At 39.3% G+C, this 25,268-nt stretch overlaps 1 protein-coding gene across 1 annotated transcript; it reads left to right on the plus strand.

Annotated features, from left to right (window-relative positions):
- Positions 1–10,570: 10,570 nt before the first annotated feature.
- On the plus strand, positions 10,571–11,087 carry LOC115765684 (dynein light chain roadblock-type 1). Its single transcript, XM_030709342.1, has one exon. It carries the CDS (start codon positions 10,664–10,666, stop codon positions 10,967–10,969), a length of 306 nt encoding a protein of 101 aa, XP_030565202.1. The 5' UTR covers positions 10,571–10,663; the 3' UTR covers positions 10,970–11,087.
- Positions 11,088–25,268: the final 14,181 nt, after the last annotated feature.

Raw genomic sequence — 25,268 nt, forward strand, 5'->3', positions numbered from 1 at the left:
AGCTGGCAACTGGGGACCTGGTAGTGGAATGTTTTCTTTATAAAAACTCCCAATTGAGCGCGGCAGACATGCCAAACATTCATAGATAGATGCGCATTTGTGGCCCGTTCGATAAACATTTATTGGGCAATCCAATCACGGAATTCACGTTCGCAGTCGTGACAGTTTCGTTAAAATGCTTTTTGTTCAATTCTCTTCTCTTTTCATTTCACATTTTTTCGGTTTGAACTGAAGAATTATGTTTCGGTGAATGAAAAAAATAAAAATAAAGACATATGTGAATGGGATAACTAAAAACAACCTAAGAATCAAATCGAATTTGGTATTGATTTAAATCTACAACTAATTCACTTAAACATGTATCTTCTAACTGAAAATATCTAAATTTGAAACTTAAGATTATAAAATTAATCGAACTAATATGCAGAAACTCTGTACATTTACACTTGAGTGATTTCTTTAAGTTTCATTTCCCCTGTGCAATTAAAAGTGTGTTTGCTTTACCATAGGTATTTCTGAGATATTTCAAGCTACTTAAAATAAAGTTTTTCAAAACATAAAATAATTTGTGCGATAAAACATTTTAGCCATTTAGTGTTTATTTTTTTTTTGATTGTAAATATTATTTTTTTATCAACTCTCTAATTCATTTTTCAAAAACAAATATTTTTTTTAATAGCCATTTAATTAATAATGAATTAGTTATTATTATCTATAGTAGATATCCCCTTTTATATAGTAAATCGTTATAGCATAGAATATTACGGATACATTGATTGAAATGAAAGCAATTAAGTTGGACCAAAGATCACCTGATGGTTTTCCAGTGAGTTGTATTTTATTTAAGTTGAAGATAGTAAATAACGGGAATACCCATTTGACAAATTTAGATAACATAAGCACAATTTATGACCTAATTTACCTTATTGGATAAAATTAAATTTAAATTGAAGAAAGCGTTTCCAATAGAAATCCCAACTCACATAAGTATTTACTGTAAGTTAACATTTCCGTCTGCTCGAAAACCTAGCAATTATTTTACAATTCATCAGCGATGAGGCCAATGATGTCAACCCATCAAAGCTCGCAGACAAATTGCCATTTGATTAAATGAGGCCAAAAACACAGCACACAAAACCCGAGAAAAAATCACACTGCGCTCCTTGATGGGCCAAGTCGGTGATTAGACGCATCATCTTGGGGCAATTTGTCACCACACAACGAGCAATGGCAGGCAAATGGCCACTAAAAATCATTTACAGAGAAATAAAAATATTTTTTATAGCATTTTTATAGTTGTTGCAACAATCTAATAACAATCCAAATAATTATCCAAACAAACAATTTCACCGACGCCAAAGCGACGGCAAAGGCGATGGCAACGCTCAGAGCCCAGTTTCAGTTACTGTTGCTGCTGCTGCTGTTGCTCCGACGGACGCCGAAAATGAGCCATAAAACGGACATAAAACCCCAGTGCAAAACGCTACTGCCACGCTAGGCCACGCCTCCGCTGCGACAGCGCTGCCGACGACTTCGACGCGCATACGGAAGCCATAACGGCCATAACGATAACTCAAAGCAAATGGCGTGCGCAAGTGGGACAGATAGTGCGACAGAGAGAGTGAGCGTATGTGCGCTGCGAAGAGAGCGAAACTGCGCACCCTAATGGCTGCGCATTATGCGCTGACTGGTTTGCTGCCGCTGTTGCTGCTACCGCTCTCTCTCTCGCAGGCGACGCGCTCAACGTTGAACCTGTGCCACGGCCACGTGTCTCTCGCATTAAAACAAGTAAATCGCCAGTTGAGCATAATCGATACGCAGCTCGTTCTGATTTCATTCGTGAGAATTGCTTTTCTCACGCTCTTCGACTCTTCGGCAACGTGCCGACGTCGCCGGCGAAGTGGCTGTTGTTGTAGCCATAACTGTCGTCGTTTATGGCCGTTTTAAGTGCGACTGAGATGGCCTCATAATCGTTTGCTGAATGTTGCTCAATTGTTTGCAGTTACCGACGCGCTCTTTTTGAGTTCCTCTTACCCGCTCTGCCTGCCCGGTGCCCATGGGCCCATGGGCCCCTAGGCATTTGCATGTTTGTTTGTTTGCCAATGCAGCCTAATGATGTTTGCGCGCATTAATTAGTATTGATTTAATTAGTGTGTGCTGCCCAGTACTGACCATAGGTTTCACTCCGCTCCATCCAACCCCTCTCACTCACACTCGTCGCTGCCTTTGTCGCTCGCTCTCTTTGGCGCTTTTTCGGGGCGCTTTTTCAACTACAACAATAAGAAAAAGCTCTCGCGCGCGCATCTGCCGACTTCGCACGGCTGCGAGAATGGGACATAAAATGTGCCAGGCAGTTAAAATGTAGATTTAAGTAAGTGGAAACGAGATCGTTACGTTGGCGCATAAAAATAAAAATCATTGTTGTTGTGCACTGATTGAAATAAGCAGAAGCAGCAGAGCAGGGGCCCAAGAAAATCGCACGATTTTTCCGCCCCAACCACAAGCTGCGTTCATTTCGTGCTTTTTCACTCGGGTTTTCTTTGAGTGGAACTGTGCGCGCGAGTTGAGTTCATTTCCTCTGCTGAGGCCAACATGTTGCGAGCGTTGGTCCCCCTATCTAGAGGCCCCTCTCGCTCCCACACTTAAGATTAATCAATGCTCTAGGCCTACAAATGGAGCAGCGGCACCTCAAAAACACCTTAAACTTGTTTAATTTATATCAGAACTACGCTAGTGTTGCTGGCCTTTTAAGAATACCCGCCCGACCGCTCCCTTAGCCATTTTACTATTCATTAATTCTACTTACTTTGTTTTTTTTTCTTGTGTTCATTTTAAGATTCTTTTCATTTTCATTTTATGGATTTTATGCGGGTCTTTATGACTTTTATGGGGTTTAGTGCGTGCCAAAAACGAAAAAAAAAAACAACTTTTAATTGAATAATGCCCAGGCGGCCGCCGGCGTCAGCTTTTCGGTTTGTTATTGTTGCTGTTGGCTGTTGGCTGTTGGCTGTTGTCTGGGGCGTTGGCGTCGACGCCCGCAACGGTAATTAGGTATATAAGCATTTAATTGGCAAATTCAAATTGGAAACTGCCACGAAATTCCATATGCATTTTAATTGGGTCAAAAAACTGAAACCGAACTGAACTTGAAGTGGTTCTGGTAAAGATTTGGGCTTTAGCCAGATAAAAACTGAGTGTACCTCAAGAAAATTGAATAGAGAAAGATACCCTTTACATAAAAGTAAAGTGGCATTCGGGTCCCATTGAGTCCTGAACTACAAATGTCTGAATGCATACCTTGCCTTTGTAGGGCTCTAAACTAATTGTTAATCTTATTTATAAAATATTTGTTAAACTATGTGAGCCCATTTTTATGAGGCCCTGTATTGTTGAAAAGTGTCGTAATTCTGCTCAGTGCACAGTTTATGGGTCCAAATAATTGGACGTAGTTAAATGCAGGAAAAGGTAAACTGATAAATTACAAAAAATTATTTATAAAAAAAAAAGAAACTTAATAATATAAATAATCAGCAACTGGAACTTGTCGCACCAAGCACTTGGCCTGCCGTACTCATCATAATTGCCAGCAGGGCTGGCGGACGCGAACGGATCGCATTAATTGAAGTTTTTAATAGGCTTGCCCTCTTTCTTGCCAGTGGACGGGCAGACGATGGGTTGGACGGGAAGTGAGTGTAAACACGACATGAAATGTGGCCATTGCCAGCTACTTACACGGGGCTGCAACAGGAATTTGCGTGTGCAGCACATGCAGCAATCCACATGCCGCATGCAACATGCCCACTCGACCACTTGGGCAACCGAAGTCGGACTTTAGGACCCCCTGGTCGGGCAATGCCAACTCCTTTGGCATGCCGCGCGTGAAAGGCTGCAAAGGATGCAATTTATGACCGGCACAGGCTCATGTAATTGCACGCAATGCTGTTGCCGTTGCCATTGCCGTCGCAGCCAGCGAGGAGTCGGCGACCTGAACGGGTCGAGTTGGTGTCGGTCACACGAGTTTCAATTTTTAAAAATTATGAAAATAGCAGAGCAAAAAGTATAAGAAATGAAAAGAAAAAACACATTGAAAAACAAACAAAGCACCCAGGACACGTCCTCATCCTGGCTGCTGTTCTCGTCCGGGCCGCATGTGGCGCTGCCTGCCTGCAGCGAGAGTCCATTTGCCACACCAAGTGCCACACGGATCAGTTACGTGGAATGTCCTTTTAATGGACTTTACACACTCACACTGCGCTGTGGACGCAGCGCGTCGCATCCTTTTACAAACCTTTTACGTTGCACTCGTGTTCCGCGCCGTTTGATTGCCGTGAATTGCTGCCGCATGATTTTCATCCTATTCCGCCAGTTTTCTTTTTCTTTTTTGCATTGTCCTGCCTCTCCCTCCCTTTAGTTGTTGCCCTCGTCACAGGCACGTCATAATTTCTCTGTGTCCTGCCAGGCAATTACGGAACGTCGTAAGATCAGTGAGCAGTTGGAGGACAGCTGACCAGTTGCCCAGCTGACAGAATCTTTGCGATCTTTGGAGAAATTTTAAAGGGATTGTGTCAACAAATTCTCAGAAAACTGATGAGCTTAATATGTATAAAAATGTAAGATTTAAATTTTATTTTAATAAAACTATTTTCAAACGGGTATAAGGTCGCTGTTGGCTTATGTGCCATTTGTGTGTCTTTTGCTAAAAAGCGACGGCTTGTTGACTTTTTAAAATACTATTTCTTAATTTATTATTGCTTTTTTATAAAATATCTAAGCCGGAGACCTCACGCTCGTTAGTCCGATTGAGCTACGCTGGCACAAGATTTTATATTAATTTAAAAGCTCAAATTAGTTTTTATTTTTATGAACTAACTCACATTTCAATATTTGTTTTGTATTATTTGTAAACTAGTCCAAAATATTTTCGTCTTTATTGTTCCTTTTTTTTATCATAATACATTTTTACATACATAAGAAAAGAAAAAAGAAAACCAGAGATTTGTGAGAAGACACTTTCATACATTATAATATTTGGAAATCAAGAATAAAACGATTTATCTATTAGATTCATACAACTTAAGATTATGGAATGAAACACATATTTATTTAATATTTGTTGGGTACAAATCAGAAAAAATGTAATATTTTCGCTGTTAAAGCAACTCAAATGAATCATTTGACTGGAATATGAAAACCATTTCAAAAAAGCCTACTACAGTCCACTTTATGCATTTATGGCCATTGGTCGCTGTGTTAGTTTACATCTCGTGCAGTTAGTTGGATTGGTCATGTGGTCGAGTGGGGTCTCCCTGGGCACCCTGGATGCAATGGCAGTGGCAATGGCGACGGCATTTTGGTAGTGTCAGAACTGACGCTGAATTTATTACCGGGGCTTTATTTATGCGCTTATCGCGTTGCCAGTTGTTGGCCTTAGCACGTTGTCAAGTGTTTATCTTGGTCCGAACCCCGGCCCAGAGCCCCACAACCGGAGCCAGTTGGAAGCGAGATTCAGTCGAGAGTTCAAATGGAACGAAACGAAATACCTAAAAAGCTTAAAATTAAATTTATGACTGCAACTAAATCATGCGACGAAAAAAATAAGATGGAAGAACAGCTAACGCATGTTGTACGAGTATCTGTTTCTGCATCTGTGCGAGTATCTACAGCTGTATCTGTATCTCTTGGGCGTGCTGTGTGCGAGTGTATCGCATGAATGAGCCTGTCGCTTGATTTAGGTTCCATGCCAGAGTCAAATTTGAATAATAAATATTTCATAGTTACAACAACGAAACGAAAAGCGAGAAAATCGAAAGCCAAATGCGTAAAATATTCAAAACGGGTCGCGCACACAGAAATTGTGCGACTAAATCAAAATGTTGTCGAAATAAAACGTTTGAAAATTGAATTTTGGGATTCATGTTTCTTCTTCTTCTGTGCGCTCATCTCCAACCAAATTGAAAACATTTGTAACGGAAATGAAAACCATTTTTATTCACTCTTCCCCTCTCTGGCTTTGAGGAGGGGCAAAACTCAACCCAAAAACTCGACTCGTTGGCAACTCAGCGTTGGGGTCTGAATTTAAATTAAGAAATTTATCTTTTGAATGCGTCTTTTTGTTCATTTCGTGTTCCCTTTGTGCCTGCCTTTGTTTCGTAAGTCGTCTTTGTGCTTACACACAGCAACAACAGCAAAAAAGTCAACAAAAATAAAAATCTCTCACCTTCTGGCATATAAAATTGACTATACATTTTTTGTCAGCTCATGTTTTAAGCAAAAAATAAAAAGATTTCTTAGATTTTATCAAGAACTTTTGCCGAAATAAATTTTAATTTATGCCCTGTTTATTTTGCAGCCATTTGGCATGCGTGAAACGAGTCGCATCGAGTTGCTTAATTTCACTTCAAAGATTTATTTTAAACGCGTAGTTTTGCACCTTGTGCTTAAACCTATACTCGCCACGATTTATAGGAAACTTATAGGCAAGATCAGAGTGGGCGTGGAGCTGTATAAATCAGGGACCACCGACATTTGCATACGAGCTCTCGCCTCCTCCAAATAACTGACTTAAATTAGTTGATATTTAGAAGCCAATAAAATAAATCTGCGCCGCAAATAATGTCATTTGTCAATGGGACTTTCGTTTAGCGGCTGCAGTATTTTCACAGTTTTTATTGTTTTCAATTGATTTTATTCGCGATTCATGCAAAATCTATTCATAAAATGTTGAAATTATGTGCTAATGGCAAATCGTTTAGTTCCTCTCACATACTGTCCAGTTGAACATATTTATTTACAAGCGCGTATTAAGCTCACGAAACTCACGAATATTTCTCAAGATTGAATATTGAACGCACATTCGAATGATTTTTAATTGCCCGACTGAATAATCAACTGAATAAATAATTCGTTTTTATTGTGTGAAATAATGCGTGAGAAAATGAAACAGCAAAACAAACCTGGAACATACGAAAGTCAAATATAAAAACAGGGTGCGAGTTGAAAAACAGAAACTTAAAACTACATGGTATTTTCTATTAACAACATTTATGCAAGTGAAATTGAGAAGTGAAATTAATAATTTAATATTTTATTATAATTAGGCCTATCAATACTTTTATAAGGGTACTTACTACTTATTAACCAATTCATGGGGGTTCACTTATGTAAGAAGCATGGGGGAAATGGCGGAAAGGTTGACGAATGAATTCTATATTTAATATAAAGAAAACTAAGTGCTGCATAATAGGCAAAGAATTGAATCATATTTAGCTTGAAGCCTTCCTAGGACATAACTGAAATATTCAAACCCATTTAAAAAGTATTATTTGAAATTTAATTTGTATTAAATATTGAATAACATAATGAATATAAATTGATTTGAAATACAAATTTTATAACATTTTCTTCTTATATGTAACTGGAATATACTTAGCTCCTACAGTTTATTTCATATTATATTATCATAAGATATATTCATATCTCGATAGATTCAGCTATTGGCATCTTCAAGCTTGGGTAATATTATATATAAGTAATTTGTTAATAGTATTTTTGACTCCCTTTAATAGTGTGAATGTTACAGAAGTAGAATATATTCAACCAATGTGATTTCAATTTAAAAATTAAACCTTAATTTAACACATTTCCCTTTAATTTTTTGTTAATTAGAGGACGCACATATGCAGATCTAACCAACTAACAGATGCAATTAGACTTCCACCCTGGACAAAGTGGTCAAAAAAAATGTACAACATATGACCATTAAAAATTCCAAATTCATTTAGATGAGTGCCAGTCTACATATATATGAATAAATGTGAGTGTGTCTCCTTATTTATGAGTCCTGGTATATGTATTATAAATTACTCTGTGAATGTGTGAGTGTGTGTGCGTGTATATTATGATACGTTGATGATATGTGGAGTTGAGCCCATAACTAGCACAGCTTGGATGTATGTCAGTGTGTCTGTGGGGAAGTGAGGCAAAGGATATTTGGGACACTGGTCTGAAAGAGCGGGTAGAACGGACGTGCCGTCCAATTGTGCCATGTGTGGCATGTTGCCCTTTCGCTGAGCCCAAAATACAAGAACGACAAAAAAGCAGAACCAGATACAGATACAAATGTAGGTGAAGTGTGGCCTCCGGCTGACCGCTGGCCGTTCACCGAGCCCGGGTCGAGGTCTGAACGAATCTCGAGCCAAAGCGGGTGGCATAAAATACTCAAAGACTCATTTGCATATTCTGCAAGCGGTAAATGTAACAGGGAAAGTGCTGCGGCCCACAGGAAAAGCGACTTTTATGTGAGTTTTAATTCAATTTTTGAGCGCGTGTGTTGGTTTTGGTAATTAACAAAAGAACTTCGAGCGGTGCGTCTACATTTGTTATTTATGTATTTACCGCCGCCATTGTCGAGCCTTCTGATCCATCGCCATTCGAGTGGTTCTGCTGGCGGTGGAGTGATGCGCCCGCCTTGATACCGATCTAATTAAATGATTTATGAGCACTGCATAATGTTGAACTATTTGGGCTTTCGATAAGCGAGCAGCAATGCCGCCTAATCCCCGCCAGACGCAAATGCAACACCATGCTGCTTGCCACCGGCCACATAGACCCCCACAGATAAGCGCATACAATGCGGCGGCTGGCAGGGGATATATGCTGTTGTTGCACTTCTGGCAATTTACGAGCTCGGCTTTGCATAGTTTCAAATGGCTGTTATACTCGTGCTGCAACACAAATTCAAGCCCAAAACACAATTCATTTTGCTCGGCCCAAATAGCCAAATCCCCAGCGTCGCACCACGGCATACAAATCTGCCGTTTTGCATTTGGCGGCCATATATCATACTCCAGCGGGTCAACAGAGCTACACGAATCGCCAGCCGAGAGAAGCTAGTGTACAATGGGATTCAACTACTCAATAAAAATAAGAAAATTTAATTAAACAAGAAATAAGCTCGCATTCGATTTTGTAAGGATTAATAGCTTGTTAATTGTTAATTGTTAATTAAATACATTTATTATAATGAACTAATTTCTCAACTCAAATAATTAATAAAAACAAGTATTGCGAAATAATTTGTATTCTTACTCTTGCATAAATGTGTACTTTAAATATCTCTTGCCAATATACCACATGCCCCAGCCAGGTATCGCATCTAAGACAATATTTTTTTGTTATATTTAAATCTCTTTCGAAACTTTATTCTTCCAAATAATATTGAATAACTTTCAGTCTGTTGAATGCATTAATACAAATTGTATCCTTACTCTAGAACTCTTTAAAACTTTGCTTAAAAATATATTTGTTTTTCAATAAAAATGTATTTGATTTCTGCATTGATATAATTTGTTTTTCACCATAGTTAATATTTGTTAGGCCTGGAACGGGTTTGGTCCTGGCTGCGAGCCGTTAAATGAGTGGCTCCACCAAACTCAGCGCCCGGCTCAGTTTCAGTTGGCCGTTGAATGGCACCAAAATTTATGCACATTTTATTGACCAACACTGGGAAAAACACATTTGAGTTGTTGTTGATGTTGTTGTCGTTGTTATTGTTGCTATTGTTGTTGTTGGCACAACAACATGTCCAAAAGTGTTTTATGGTCGTTGTGGGTGCTCAAGTGGCCATTTTGGGCTTGCCGTCAGTCGGGGGATCTGCATATGCACTCGCCGGTCTTGTCCGACAAGCACTTGGCCGGCAAAATGTGTAGAGCCCTGAATACAGATGAGCATTGGCCCGGCTTAGACCGAGAACTAACTAAATATGGCTATTTGCGACTGAAGGCATTTGATTTATGCTGGCTGCTTTTGGATTTCTTTAAGCTAATCGCAACTAAAGCCGCTTCTTGGCAAGTCAATGACCTGGGCCAATCGCCAGCAGAGAAATGCGGTTCAAAGTCAAAAACTCAATTAGCTGCTGATGAGCGGCGACACGGGTGGAACGGGAGGCGAGAGGCAAGGCACTCGGAACTCGGGAAGGAACTCGGACCGTGCCATCGTCTAAAAATAAATGTACATTAAAAGCGCAATGGAGTCGACGGGCGGGCTGAAGTGGAAATCTCGTTAAAAGTCAATAACAGACGCCATTAAATGCGCATGAAAATGAAATGAGAACCGCTTGATGAGGCGGCCTGTGGGCTACACAAAGATATTTGGGGCGCGGTCTCAACAGCAACCATAGTGGTAGCCACGCGACCACTTGAGCCACCGCGATCCAACGTTCATATCAATTCTGTAGAGTAATTTGAACTGACCTCAGAGCAGCCCAGACAAGTTCAATGGCATTTATGCATAATAAAAGTCAAGATAGATAAATGGAATTTTTTCAAAATACTTGTGAGATAACTAGAGATACCTTATGAATGGCATAACGTCTCTTATGTAAATTGCAGTAGGATTGCACCAAGAATACATAATATTTGTGGCTACAAATAATAAAGTTCATCATCTGTCTGTACATAATCATTAAATGAGCGGGGTCTTGATTGAAGAATTCAGAATAATATAAAACTTAGTAGCCTTTTAAAATCTCTACCCAGCTATGATAATCCGAATTTCTAGGTTTCAGTTAAACAACAAATCTCACATTGAAAACATAGGCAACAATATTTTTGAATATTTATATTTATCAATGAAAATTTCTAAAATAAAAATAAGCTGAGTCACAATGAATCGCGTGCTGGAGGATGTGATCCACAGACACGCTGCCAACACTGATCGCATTACAGCTGAGAATACACTGGGCTATGTGGTCTCGGATAACACCACCGGCAATGTGGCGGCCACCTCTTTCGATAATACTAGTGCCCAGGGCATTGTGAAGCACATGAATGGCATTTTGGTCGGCATAGTGCAGAGCGCCATCCGGGATCTGGATCCGACAAATAAGCTGTGCTATCTGCGTGTGCAAACACGCAAGTTTGAATATCTCGTCGCGCCAGAAGAGCTGTTTACTATAACCGTGTTGCAGTAAAAAGGAAAATATCGATGTTTTTTGCATTTGAATTTGTTGCTTGCTCTCCAGGTTTAATGCTGAGTTCAAGTATTTGTGTTCGGGTGTCCAGTGAATTAAATTTAAAATTACAAAAATATATATTTATATAGAAATCTTTTTGTCTCTATTGAGTTTATTATTTTCAGTTTCATTTCAGTTCAGTTGAACTTGAACCCTGGATGAATAGGAAAGAATGATTGAATCAACAAGACGAATAAGATAGAATACGATATGCAGACCAAAAATCCTTTATAATACCCAAGTGACATTGACATTATTTATGGCATGGCTTCATTGGGCAGCGGGCACTAAATTTATCCATGAGAATGCGGCCATCTAATGCGATAATTCAAAAGATTTACTTCTGTCAACATGACCATTTTGTAGACAAACTTGGGGTTGAAATGGCCTTTGACCTTTTTCCTTTTTTTTTTGCCATTTCCATTTTGCCTGCCGCAATGGATGCTGCCTGCTATTTTAATTTAAAATGGCAGAGCTCGTAACTCATTTTAACGGCGCACCCTCCACACTGAGTGTGTATATACATATATTTGTGTGTGTGTGTGTGCGTGAACTTGTCCTATTTTTACAGCCCTAGGCCCTTGCAGGGGTTGCTCGCTCGTTACAATAACTTATCTGGCCTTTTTTTACGCCGGGACTCGGCAACGCCATAATCACCACGACGCAGGGGCAGATGAAGACGCTCCTGGGGTGCGCTTTGTACTTATCCATTTTCCATTTCCAAACCCATTCCCATAGCTGTTCGTCCATTCCTTTTCTTCCATTGCTATCTCGAAGCAGTTGTCCATTGTCTTGGGCCGTTCTGTGGTACATACATGATAAAGAAATAAATAAAAATTTGTACAGAAATGTAACTGCAGAACTTCTTTGAATATAACTGGGTTTCGTCTCGGTCTCTCCCTATCTATTGTGAACTCTGCCTTGGTGGCAAGGTCGGGCTCATCCTGCACGCCCGTCAAGAAGTGCGCACTTCATTTTATGCAGCGTAAAATTCAATTAATCCATGGACCAATGCTGACGACTTCATTTCAAGAAGTCGTCTGTGGAACTCCTTTTCCCCCCCTAAAGGTTTCGGCTGGCATTCATAATTCATATAGAAATTAGAAACACTGCGAATTATATTCAAATAAAACGTTTTTCTCTGCCTAACTTGAATTTCAAGCTTGCAGGATAATGGCTCACACATATCCTTGACTCCAGAATCCCCCTCCGTCCTCTAGCGTCCCCCGGGGCGTGTCCACGCCACATGCATTTAGTTTTCAGCACAGTGCGAACTGCTCTATGAATTTAATTAAGTTGTGCGACAAACCCAAAAGTGCCACTGCAACATGGAATCCAAAAACAAACAAACACGACTCATATATGTACATATATTAAGCGTATCGTACTTATAAGGAAGGGCCGCAGACCTAGACCTCAGCTGCCATACAGCTAGGAGCAGACACTGAAATGTATTTGTTTTACACAACTTCCCGTAGAAGGACAAAAAATAATAATATTTAATCTGATTATATGTGGGCATAACATTCGTAGTATACAATCTGTACAGTAAATAAAAGAAAACTTAATATTATATTTAGTATTGCTTTAATCCCTTTGTATGAATTCCTTTATTTATAAATTTATAAATAAATTTGTAAACAAATTTAAAGATTTTTTTAACAAAAATTACAAACATTCGCCATAAATACAATAAAGACATAGCTCACAAATTAACCGAATAGCCAGATTCTAGCTTTCCAGAAAATCCCATAATATTTTCTAGTCCATACACTTACTATAAATAGAATTTCTCAAAAAAAAATGAGAGCTGCTGCAATCACGAGCCTGCAAGAAATCAATTAAGTTAATTCAAACGTCGAAAAGCCATAGAAATGGGATTTAAGTGAGTGCCACAAGAAACAAACTGCTAAATATAGAGAGGAACCCAGACAAGGGGAGCGACAGAGATGGAGTTGGAGACTGAGACAGAGCTAAATGAGCAGCAGAAATCCTCTCACTCAAATGCGTAGGCCAAGCCCATTTTGGCTGGCGCTGGCTCTGCCCCTGCTCCTACACTGAGGAAAACATGCTAGGAATCAAAATTATTAAAATTATATGAAAGTGTGATTGCTTTAAGTTTTTCCAAATTTGAACTCCTTAAGCAATTGTTTATTTATTACTCTCGCAACTGTTTTTTTTTAATATAAATATATAATACATTGATAGACGCCACAGCTGAGCAATCCAACCGGTTTCGCTCAGTGCACCCCTACCCAAACCCGTTCCGATGAAATGTTCAATTTTTTCCGACTTGTTCAACCACCAAACATTTTCAGTTGAGACTCGCAACGGCGCAGACGTCGTCCACGACCAGCGGTGGAGGCCTTACAGATATTTTGTTGCTTTAGAAACAGTCGAACGGAAGGACAGACGGACGAACAGACGGACAAGCGAGGTGAAGCAGTAAAAACACTATACTACCCGCCATAATAGGAACAACTCAATGAGTACAAAAATAATTGAAAAAAAATAATTGAAAAAAGATTTTAAAAAAATTAAAAATGTCAAATTTGAAAATAAAAGCAAAAAGTGAATGACTATTATTTAATAAAGAGACATACGAACAAGAGTGATGGCCAACAGAAGAAACATTTAATTGATTAAAATCAATACAAATGAAAAAAATCAGCGAAAAAGTTAATGTATAAAAATATTAACACAAAAAGACTGAAGGTGTCAATAAATAAAACACACGATTGGAATATACACATTATGCTTTGCTTCCCTTCGCAAAGCATATACAATTTTCAGCAGTTGCAGCTGTCATGCAATAGATGGCAGCAGTATATTGCATGCGCCATCTATTGGTCGTTATGCGCCTAAGTCAATGTTGGTTTTGCAGTCACTGCTTGTGCGGTTTGACTGCCATTGTTACTCCTTTGGAGTTGTTCTGCAAACTAACAGAGATTTTTTCTATCCACATATGTTAACGGCATATAAAAATCTCATACATGCATAAAACCCTTCATTCCGAATGTTTAACTGTTCTTTATTTTAAGTATTTGGGGAAAAAGACTGTAAAAAATTCCAAATTTTATAAATTGTTTCTATTTTGTAGGTTTTAATGTTCATATTTTTTTTATTGGCTGAGCAGTAATTAATATGGGTAGAAATGTCAAAATCTATTAATAGAATGCCTCACCTTTTAGATCATATTTTAGTTATGTATATCCCACATGCAGTTCATATTGTACTACAATTTGAGTGGGCTCTTCTGTTACTGCCTTGTTGTTCACAGATTCACATCATGTATATGCTTAGTATGCACTTGCTGCATGCAGTAGCAGAAGAGGGCCAAGGTAAAACAAGTACAGGTGCTATAGTCAGGTGTGCTCGGCTAGAAGAGCATTCGAACTTTTTCCTATGCGGCAGTGCTTCTTCTACCTTTTGCGCCACATTATTCAAAAAATTCAATAGCTTCCGTATGTATAGTCCATATTTACCTGTGAATAAATAAATACAGTAGGCTTGAGATATCTTTGAAGAGGGGAATTATCCAAAAAGTGAATTATGCTTTAACCTTATATGACATACGATAACCTATATACCAAGTCTGCTGTCTCTAACTTTTATAATTTTCGAGCTTTGCTTGAAAACTATATCCCAAAATCGAAATTTATGGATATTATGAGAAAAGAAGGAAATATCTAAGAAAATTATTGATTTCTTATTTCCAAGTTTCTATAGATTCCGAGATCGACTCGTTCCAGAATTGCTTCCTTCCGCCTTTTACACTCATTTTTACAAAAGCATAACAACCTTATAAGGGGATAAAAAGGCAAAGGGTCCATTGCGTTCCATTCGGATTTCCCCTTTTCCCAGAATTTGAACTACTTAAAACTGGTAGCGGTCAACTCAAAGTACCCCAAGTATAATAAGGAAAAGTGGCTAAAATTTAAAATGATTTGATTGCCGATGAGCTAATAAAATGAAGCACCGGTAAATCCACTGGGTTCAGCATGTGGCCAATCAAAGATTGCAATTCAATTTCAACCGCTTGTCACAATATGCGGAATAGCGTATTAAACTGAAGAGCGGGTGATGCAACGCGGAGCATTTCATTCAAAATCGAGCAATCGAAACATCAAGATGTCAGTAAACGCGGTTAAGACAACAAGATTGCATCGGGCATCGTTAGGAGCCATTGAGTCGAAACGGGCCAACGTGTTGGCATGGCCCACGGGTCGAGGGCAGTTGGCGAGGAAAAACATGAAAATCATCTTTCAGCGCGTTGCGCTTGCAGTTACAGTTTGATGGGGCCCAATCGCAATCAGGTGAAGTGGGCGATGCAGGGCCTGGGTGCTGGATGCACATGTGCTGAGCCTGGTGCCTGGTGCCTTGCGCCTGCTGCTGGCAACCAACAAGTGCAAAAAGGCAAAACTGAATACGTTAACTAAAACTGAGACTGAGACTGAGACTTCTTCATCCATTTGCGCTTCACTTGGCATATACTTGCAGTTCAGCTTTTCATTTTGCTGCCGGCGCTGTCCACAAAATGTGCTGCACGCGAGGAGCACGACATGGCGGTGCAGTCGGTTGAGCCACAGCCAACTGGTTTTCTGGACAATGTGCCGCCCTTTCGCCCTGCCATATTTGTAGCGGCAGCATGGCAGAAAAAATATTTTTTATCAAATTAAATATAAATAATTAATATTTAATAATTGTGTGTAACCTATTATTTTCTTAAATTAAACGTTAATTATACTAAAAGATTTTATTATCTATGGATAAATTTTTGATTTGGCAAATATACTTTTACAAGAGGCTTAATCAATTGGGATTATTGGAACAATATTTTTTCATGTTTTTTGTAAAGCATTTATAGTGATTGTAGAGGAATTTATGAATTGAATTGTTTGTTAATTATTTTTTAAATACCTTAAGCAATACAGAAAAAGATTTCATTTTTGCAAAGTATAGCATAGGCATAGTATACTTATCCGAGGGAAAGCGCTATTTTTACTAGTTATTTAACAGTTTGTAACTATATCCGATGCATACCATTTTTGATTTGGCTGTCTAAAAGTTACAAATATTTTATAAACATTAAACATTATTTTTCTAGTTACTTGCTTGCGTGTGATTGGAATATATATTTTATATAAATAGCGAAATAATAGTTTGAATATTTTATAATTTATTTCAGGTTAAAATATATCCTATCAACTACTTATATAAATATATATCAAAAATAAAACCATTTGGTAAAAAATAATTTTATACTATTTCTAACTAAATTCAAAACATTAAAAAAACTTTGTTGTAGCATGTAGAATGCATAAGAACCTTAACTTCAGCATATAGAATACATGATATTATGCGGAAAATCGTTGAGTAGTTCTACATTTGGGATTGCAGCATAGATCAGATTTTCGGAGTGACTATATATCAATTACCTTTATCAGCTGCTTTTCTGAGCATTTGGTCATCTATTTGCTACCATTCTTTTGGAGTCGCTTCAACCAGAACCAACAGCCGCAGACCAAGCAGCTGGGGCCATCAAAGCTGCATCGATATAGTTTCTAGTGGTTCCCCCTTGCAGTTGAGATAAGTGTCATCTCACTCCCTCTTCATTTTTCTCCTTGGCATTGTGCTTGTCTCAGTTTGTGTGTCAGCTCCGTGTCTCAGTTCGTTTTGCTTTGGTTCCGTAAATTACACTTTTGATTTTTAGTGGCCGTAAAATAATCGTAAATGTCGTGGTTATTGCGACCGAAAGTGCCCATTTTGAGTGCTGCTGCTGATTCTCAGCTGGCATTAACTGATATTCTCGTTTCGCTCAGTGCAGCGATGTCCGACTGGGACCCGGGTGCTGGAACTGGGAACAACACTGAGACGGGCACTGGGACTGGGACTGGGACGTGATGCCACTGCACAAGCAGCTCGTAGCCACTGCACCCACTAAGCTGCCTTCCGCTAAGCAAGCCCCCCCCCCCCCCCCCCCCCCCTCTTGCAGCTCCATCAAGCTTGTTGCTCCCAAGCTGCGCTGCACTTGTTGTTTTTAATAAGTTTCTGGTTGTTGTTTGTCCCGAACTGTTGTTGCCTTTCTTCTTGGCTGAGCTGGACTCCTTTGATGTTTCGATTAAGTTCGGAGTTCGCGTTGTCGAACTGGTTGGTCGGGTCTGCCTCCTGACAGCCAGCCAGGCAGCCCGCCATCCTAGTACCTCAGCTCCTCGCAGCCGTTTGGCTTTAGTTTATGGCCATTTCGTTTGCACTGTCTTTGCAGCAGTTGCCGCACTCGAATTGCCGCTCTGTTGTTCTGCCATTCTGGCTGCTCGTTGAGTTGATTTTCTTAAGCATTTCACCCATTTACCTTTATACTTTTGGTTTTCGGCTCTCTCTTAGCTGCTGCCACGGTTCATTCTCCTGCTCCTGCGCCTGCTGCGGCTGCTGCTGCTTTGGCTCTGACGCAACTGGTTGCCGATTGCCCATTGCCAAGTTTCCATGTTGCCCGTTGCGGTGGCTCGTTCGCGTACTCAAAAATTTCGAATTTGATTTTATTGTTATGATTTCAATTGTTTTCGCAATGTAAACACTGAAGATTTTCAGCATAGAGACGCAATTGCCAATGAGAACATGTCGACTTGCCTACTTCATAATTGAAAGAAATCTTTCAATAAGAACTGTAAAATTAAAAAATTAAATAAATAAAATATATATAAATGCATTTGTACAACACAGTAGAATAGATATAAACGCATTGCATTGCACAACAAAAGAAATATTTAAATTATTATTATTAAAATCTTTTCATTATCAATTTCTTTGCTCCTTTTTAAATTCTGGGAGATGGGAGATACTGAACAGGCGATTTCTCGCTTCGTAGTCCGTCGCTCACACATCTTAGCCATTCTGGCTTCCAAGGCATACTTATATGATTGTGTTGTTGTTGATGTTCTTCAAATAAAATAAACTTTGTAATTCGTATAGAATAATTTCTCCAATATGATTTTGTCTTACTTCAAGCAATAGCTACCTCATAATTATTCTGTCTTGTTTTAGATTACTTGTTGGCTTTCGGCGACATGTTGACTTTTTACAATTTCCATTATCCGACACTAGCCTAATTACAATTTTCTCCTAAGTCACATCAGAACGCCTAATTTCTTGAAGACAATTCTTTAAACAAAGCCTGTTAGGGCTGATCATAATGCCAAGTTGGGCTGCTAAACGTTCTTAAGAACAGGCCCTCCCAGCGTTTCGAAGGCCGCGTTCCCAAAGAAAAAATAACAAAACGATTGGCGTTAAAATGTCCCGACCAAAAACCAAACTAATTCATAAATCATAAAAATGTATCATAAAAAATGAAAACAAAATGGAAACAAGCAGAACTGCAGACAACACTAGATACAGAATGAAGCTGCCTTTCAACATGTCCTCGAAGTTACAAGCATAAAAAATGCTCAAGGCGAAAGACTTTTTAGTTGACCTTAGAGCCCAGAGAGATTTGTTTTGACTCCCGGCTGAGGCTTGTTATCTGGCAGTTGCCCAGCCATATCTCTGGTACAGGGATAAAGGACACACGCACACACACACACATACGGCTAGGCGTACATGGCATTGTCCTCGGCGGCCGTTCGATTATTGCCGGCGTGGTAATAAATCATAAAAATATGTTTCACTAGCCCAAAATGCGACGGTTTCATGCCGATCGCCTTGTCTAGTCCTCGCTCGTTACACGGTGGAATTGTAAATGCCTGTAAAATTTGCCGATTTGCCTTTTTACCCACCAGCAGCCCCGTAGCCGGTGCTGTTCCTCTGTAGGTAATGCGCAACTGTGATTGGAATTGGGATGCGGCTTGGCTCTGTCACGGGGCTGCTGTTCCTGTTTCTGGTGCTGCGGTGATCGCGCCCTCGAGCATCTGATAACAAAACCACTGGCAAAAGGCAAACAAAAGGCCAACAACTTTCTCTTTTGCCTCATATGATTTGGGCCGCATTGATGCCCATGTTGTGTCTCCTACTCTGACGGTTTAGCATTGCCAAATCTGAAAGATTTTGATTTATTTTTCAAAATACAAGCCGAATAGAGAATTATCTGTGTTTGTATTTGTGCGGCTGTCGACAAGAGCGCCTAAATTTGTTTGCGATTGTTTTGTTGTGTGTAATACTGTTAGGAGGTGAACATTTAAGGAACAAATTTTGCATTTATTTAACCTTTATGGAGTAAATAAATGATTGGCAAATATTTTTATGAATTATTTCTTAAATAAAATATCTGACCTTAGCTAAGAAAGGCGCCTTTTGTAACTACTAACAAAAAGGCTATTTAATAAAATTTAATGAGGCGGTCATTCACCTTTTAAAGTTTTTAATTTAAGATTATTTTAAATAAAAACAAAGCTTACAAAATAATTTGTTTATTTACCCATTCAGAGAGAACAATGACAAGAGTGCATATTTTATCTTTTATCTTTTTACTTTTAATATTTAATCTTTTAAATATAATTTAAATTATTTATTATTCTAGCATTTCCAATAAATATCTTAGAGAGCCAGCAAGCATTGAGCTGGGCATTAATTAAAATTCTCAAGCTGCACATCGTTCGTCAGAGGCAAATGCGCATCGCATTTATTGCTCTCATTGGATGGCGATGACTTCATTGCCATAGTACATATGCGCGTATGAGCATATTTGCCAGGCCTGTACTTGTGCATGTGGCTGCTACTCTTTCTCCATTTCGAAGCCAACATGATATACTACAAGCAGATGATTTAATGTGACCGCATATTGTGCAGGCACTTAAGAACCCGAGCTCGAAACGGGTCCAAGTGCAGGCGTTCCACATATGGTTCAATTCAAGCATCCGAGCTCAAAGAGCTGCCATCTTGAAAACTGAACCGAGACGAGGGAAGAGCGAGCGTTGAAATATATTGGAAAATATTCGTAGAATGCAAGAACTATGCAGTTGTATAACAAATTTATTTTGAACAATTTTATATTTGTAAATAACCAATCGAATCTAAAAGAATTAGTGCATTATAGCCTATCAGTTGAAGAGATTACTAACGTATTTGTTTCTATTTTATTACAGGGCAATATATGCTGTTCCCAGGCTGTAAATCAGAGCGACAACGAGCTGTGGCATAGCAGGCATAGCTCATAAAGATGCTGACCAAATCCGCAGTCAAAACAAATCGTTAAAATGCCATAAAAAGCCCATATGCAGCCGACATGGGCAGCAGGAGACGCAAATGCATTCGAATAAAATTTTACCACCGTTTCCTCAAGCATCATCAACATCAAACTAACGGCGGCAACATCCGAGCCACCTCATAAAAGTAACGATGTCTATGAAAAAAAGTATCTGATGGATACAAGCAGTCGCATTCGCTGTCGCAGTCGCAATCGCAGCCTCCGCTGAAATGAGAGTTTGAGGGGTATCAAAATAATTATGGCATACGTCACGGAACTTGGGTTTTATGTCTTTTATATTGATTGTCATCATGTCACACTAACAGATCGTAAAAAAGTCGTAAAACCCATAGCCCGGGCCAAACAACTCACTCGAGTGCAAAAGCAAATGAACGCACGACCCGCGACTGCACTCAAATACCAGGATCAGATTCTGGCTCCGACACAGCACAGGCACAGCCTCAGCTCGCAGGACACTCCAACCTCCGTGCAGGATGCTGAAGGATCGCTGGCCGCATTGAGTGATTGTTGAGCTGAACGCTTGGCGACGAGTGGCGAGCGGATTCGGGAGCGCGTTTGCTTAAGTGGCGTCAAGTCGTAAAAAGAACATAAAATTTGGGCCAGGCGCTGGTATTAACCGCAATTTGTTTATATAGTTGTTAAAATGCCATTTTGGCTTGTTCTATTCTGCTTGGCATTTAATTGTCGGCTGCCGGTATTTCTTTTTACGACCACACAAAGTGGGCAAACCTAATAAAATTTATTTTTACGACAATTTAAATGGTTTCATTTCGAATATGCTGAGAGTGCGACCGGGCAATGGGTGACACAACAACAGGTTGCTGCCGAGGCTTTCTTTTTAACAATTCAGAGATTATAAAATTATCTTATGCTTCAAGTAATCCGTTAATCCATAGAATATTTGAAATGAGCTATGGAACGTACCCAAAATGGATTATTGTTGAGCATAAACAGTTATAAAATATTTGTGTAATCAATTTTGCATTTCAAATTTTAAGCATACTTTACTTTATTAATTTACAACAATACAAAAGTTTTAAATGATTTAGCTCAATTAATAATTAATTGTCAATTATTTTTTTATACATTGTTTAAATGAATAAAATATTCTTAAATGCACTATAAGCATTTTCAACTGATTTAAATAAAATTTCATATATTTAAAATCATGTATAAATTAGATTGTTAAACTCAACTCGAAGCCTCTTAAAATGCAAACACAATTTATCACCTCACCTTTGACGCTAACACAATAATGGCAAACAATATTTTGGTCTGTTCGAAAACCCGCGCAGATGATGACTTAATCCCACAAAACCACAAAGTGGCTCAACAGTACCAGCGCAGCCGCAAACGGCTCATTATGAGGTCAAGAATCAATTGAAGTTTGAGTCCAAGCACCAAACGGAGAGGTGAAACGAAACTAGCCGCCTTCTTATGCAAAATGGTAATGGCCAGATAAAAGAGCCGCCGCTGGCTGAATGGGCACAGGGAGAGGGTGAGGCAGAGGCAGCGGAAGCGGGAGAACAACAGTCGGACATGGAATGAAGACATTCGTTACAGTTAGACTTACCTACATAATCCTGCCCTGCGAATGAACCGTTGGACTTGTTCGTCAAGCAATCCGACCCTGAGTGCCTGTTCGGGCGCCTGCTCATCAAATACAGCCAAATGGCGGTGAGTCCTTTAGCCCGGCTAATTGAGCATTTTTCGTTGACTGCGATAGCTCACGGTTTTGCCTACTTGTTAGCCAGCTGGTTAGCCGTGCCCGCCCACCTGGTTACCTGGCATTGGCTTAGTTATAGCCGCCGCCATGAGCTGGCGAGTGGGAAGTGGCACAATCTGAAATCCTTTTTCACTTTCCATGGCCGGCGCTTGCGAAAACGTGCAAAGTGGGTGTAAACGGATCGCGATGATGATTATTGTAATTTTTATGACTGCTTTGCACACAAACACGCCAAGGCGCCGATGATGATGACTGCAGCCCAGTCAGCCTAGACCCCGCCTGCGCCCCCGATGTACAAACAGGGGTTGGCCCATTGGCCCAAAGGGTAATTTCCCGTCTAAGCACTTACACCTCCCGCTGTCGTTGCAAACACTTGAAAACTTTCTAATTAAGACATTTCAATGATATCCGAGCTGTGAGAATTGATTTATCAATCGAGCTTAACTTTATGTACTAATGCTGGGAATATTTAGTCAATAGAGGCTTTTATATCTAGAATGTGCTTTTCTTAAGAATTGGAAATGTTTTAAGAAGTTATGAGAGTTGGCAGTTTACAAACTCATCAATTTTGACAAGGTGAAAGGGTTGAGCTCAATTTGTATTTATATGGCATTAAATTCGATTACTAGCGAATAAAAGATTATCTCAAATTATTGCACTAGTCAATACATTTATTTAAGAATAGAAACAACTAAATGAAATTATTACACCTTTTAAAACAAACTATCAGAATTTCAAATATAATTATAAATATCTGTCTTTGAGCTTGCCAGTTTGGCTCCCATGCAAATTATATTATATTTTAGAGGCTTAGCATATTAATCATGTATTTAGTTTGTTTGGTAAATATCATTTTGATATTTTAAATGATATTAATGTTTTTTATTAAAATATGTTTTTATCTTTTTGTTGACTAAACATATAACTACTTCCATAAACAGCTATGCTCTAAGATAGTGTGGGAATTGAATATGCTTTCCGATAAATAAATTTATTTATGATGGCAAAGATGGTTTTATTATTGGCAGTTGTAATAGAAGACCGAAGGAAATCCAGCAATTTCATTAAATAAACAACGTTTGACAACATAATTGTCTTATTGACTTGTAGATTTCATCTATTTATCTTCTTTGTATTTATAGATAGATTATAGTTATTTAACAGCTAGACTATTGTTTTTTCTTGTCCATTCAATAGATCATTTATACAGATGAGACTCCCAGTATTCCAACAGCTTTAAATCAAAATTGAAGTTTGTGCTAATAAGCTAGTTCGAAAGAGATTTTTGTAATTACATGGATTTAATTTAATTAAAGAGTTCTTATACTTCTCCTCGTTTGGCTTATTCGGGTTTAACTAATTTGCCATAGTTAATCAAGAATTGGCTTTGACAGTCATCTATCAATCCAACTGGCAATCATTTTTTAAGTGCAGCAACTGAGTTGCCACTGAGTCCAACAGGCAGCAATTAGCTGGCTCGGATTGGCGACTGGTACTGGCACTGTTGGCTGTTGGGGCTGTGGTTCTGGTTTGCTTTATGGCCACGATGGCGATGATGGAGCGAGCAGCTCACCGGAGCAGCAGTTGAGAGTATAAATTAAGGCAGCGTTTATGAAATGGCGCTGGGGGCGTTTATGATGCATTTTTAATTGACGTTCATTTGAAGAAACGCGAAGAACGCTTCAATTCAATTACGCGCTGCCAGCCGCAACCCACACTCTGCCGCCCGCTTAGCCAGTCGCAGCTGCAGCTAGCTTCTGCTGCGACTCGAACTCCAGTCACAACTGCAACTGCAACTGGAACTGCGAGTTCGACTGCGGGCCATAAAAGGCGCTCGCAACGGTTTTGGGCCAAATTGCCACTTTGTGTGCAAATTTGAAATGTGGAAATGCTGGGCATAAACATGAAAATAGCGCTGAACAATTGTTGGGCCAAACTCGAGACTCGTATCGCTTGCATGCAATCTCTGGCAAATATTTTAAACGATGCAGCTCGTCAAGAAATCAGCGAGGCAGCCGCAGCTGGGGGCAAGCAAGCGCGTGGCAGTTACCTTGCGGGCAACTGGGGACTGTACGACTTGGCTGCCTGTTGGGCTTGCTCCTGCTTGGACACGCCCCGTTTCGCCTCACGCCCACGCTGATTCATGCAGGTTGGCAATTACATTGCCCCAACGTTGGTGGCAAACGGGCTTCTAACTCTCTGGTTCCTAGCTCCTAACGAATGCACGCCCAATTGTTGCACATCCATTGACAGTCGATCGCTCGGCAGTCGGTGGCACGTCAACTTATTCATTAATTCATCAAATTGTACCGTGCCCCGTAAGCCCCTCCATCACGGCCGTTCCGTGCCGTACCCCACACGATTTATTTGCGATGCAGAGTCGCATTCGCCGTTGAATCGTTGATAGTCTTAATTGGCTTCGTTTCTTCGTTTCGATTGCATAAAATAATCGTTAGAAAACGTGTTTTGCTTAATTGGAAAATTTGTATGTCTTGCCCGTCTCCACTCCGTCTCCGTTTCCAGTCGCGTCCCTGTCCTGTTCCACGTCTACGGCTTGGTGTTCCTCTTGGAAGACTTGCCTGGCATGCCGGCCCCTCCGTTTATTGATTTTCCACTGTTTAATGAAGAAAAATGCCTCTGCCCAGTTCGCATACAGCTACATTTAACTAACAGCACCTTCAGAATGCTAAATTTCTATCTGTGCATAAGTATAAATATATATTTATTTACTTTGTTTTTTTTTTTGCAAACTACAAGCAACACTTAAGAAAATATTCACAGAGCATACATCATTGGAAAAACGTATTTAAATATTTATTCACATTAAAGTAGGCTCACAGTTTTATTCAAAAAATGCTATTTATATTAATTTATTTGTTATATATAAATTTAATAAATTTATATTCGCACTTATAAATTGAAAACATGATTCTTACACTTAGCTTGTTCATAAATAAATGTATATATATATTCCTTTACTATAGTGAGAAGAAAATTTTGTGCGTATAATATAATATTAATACTAAAACAAGTAAGAGGTTCTAGTCGGGAGCTCCCGACTAGGGGATACCCTGAACCCTCTTTTTCCAACATCAAATGCATATATACATTCTATTTTAGAAGCTATATGTCAAGTTTGGTGACTCTTATTATTTACCAAAATCGACAAAAACACTGGATGTCGATATCGATTTTTATCGATTGCTTGGAAACGGAGTATGTTATCGATTATCGGAAACAAACTCGATCTGCGCAGGCACTAGGAGCACCTACATCTAAAATTTCAAATCTCTAGCTCTTATAGGTTCTGAGATCCTTGCGTTCATACATACGGA

Source organism: Drosophila novamexicana, unplaced genomic scaffold (genome assembly GCF_003285875.2).
Source record: "Drosophila novamexicana strain 15010-1031.04,08,12 unplaced genomic scaffold, DnovRS2.1 tig00000986-arrow-arrow-pilon, whole genome shotgun sequence".
Classification (NCBI taxonomy): Eukaryota; Metazoa; Arthropoda; class Insecta; order Diptera; family Drosophilidae; genus Drosophila; species Drosophila novamexicana.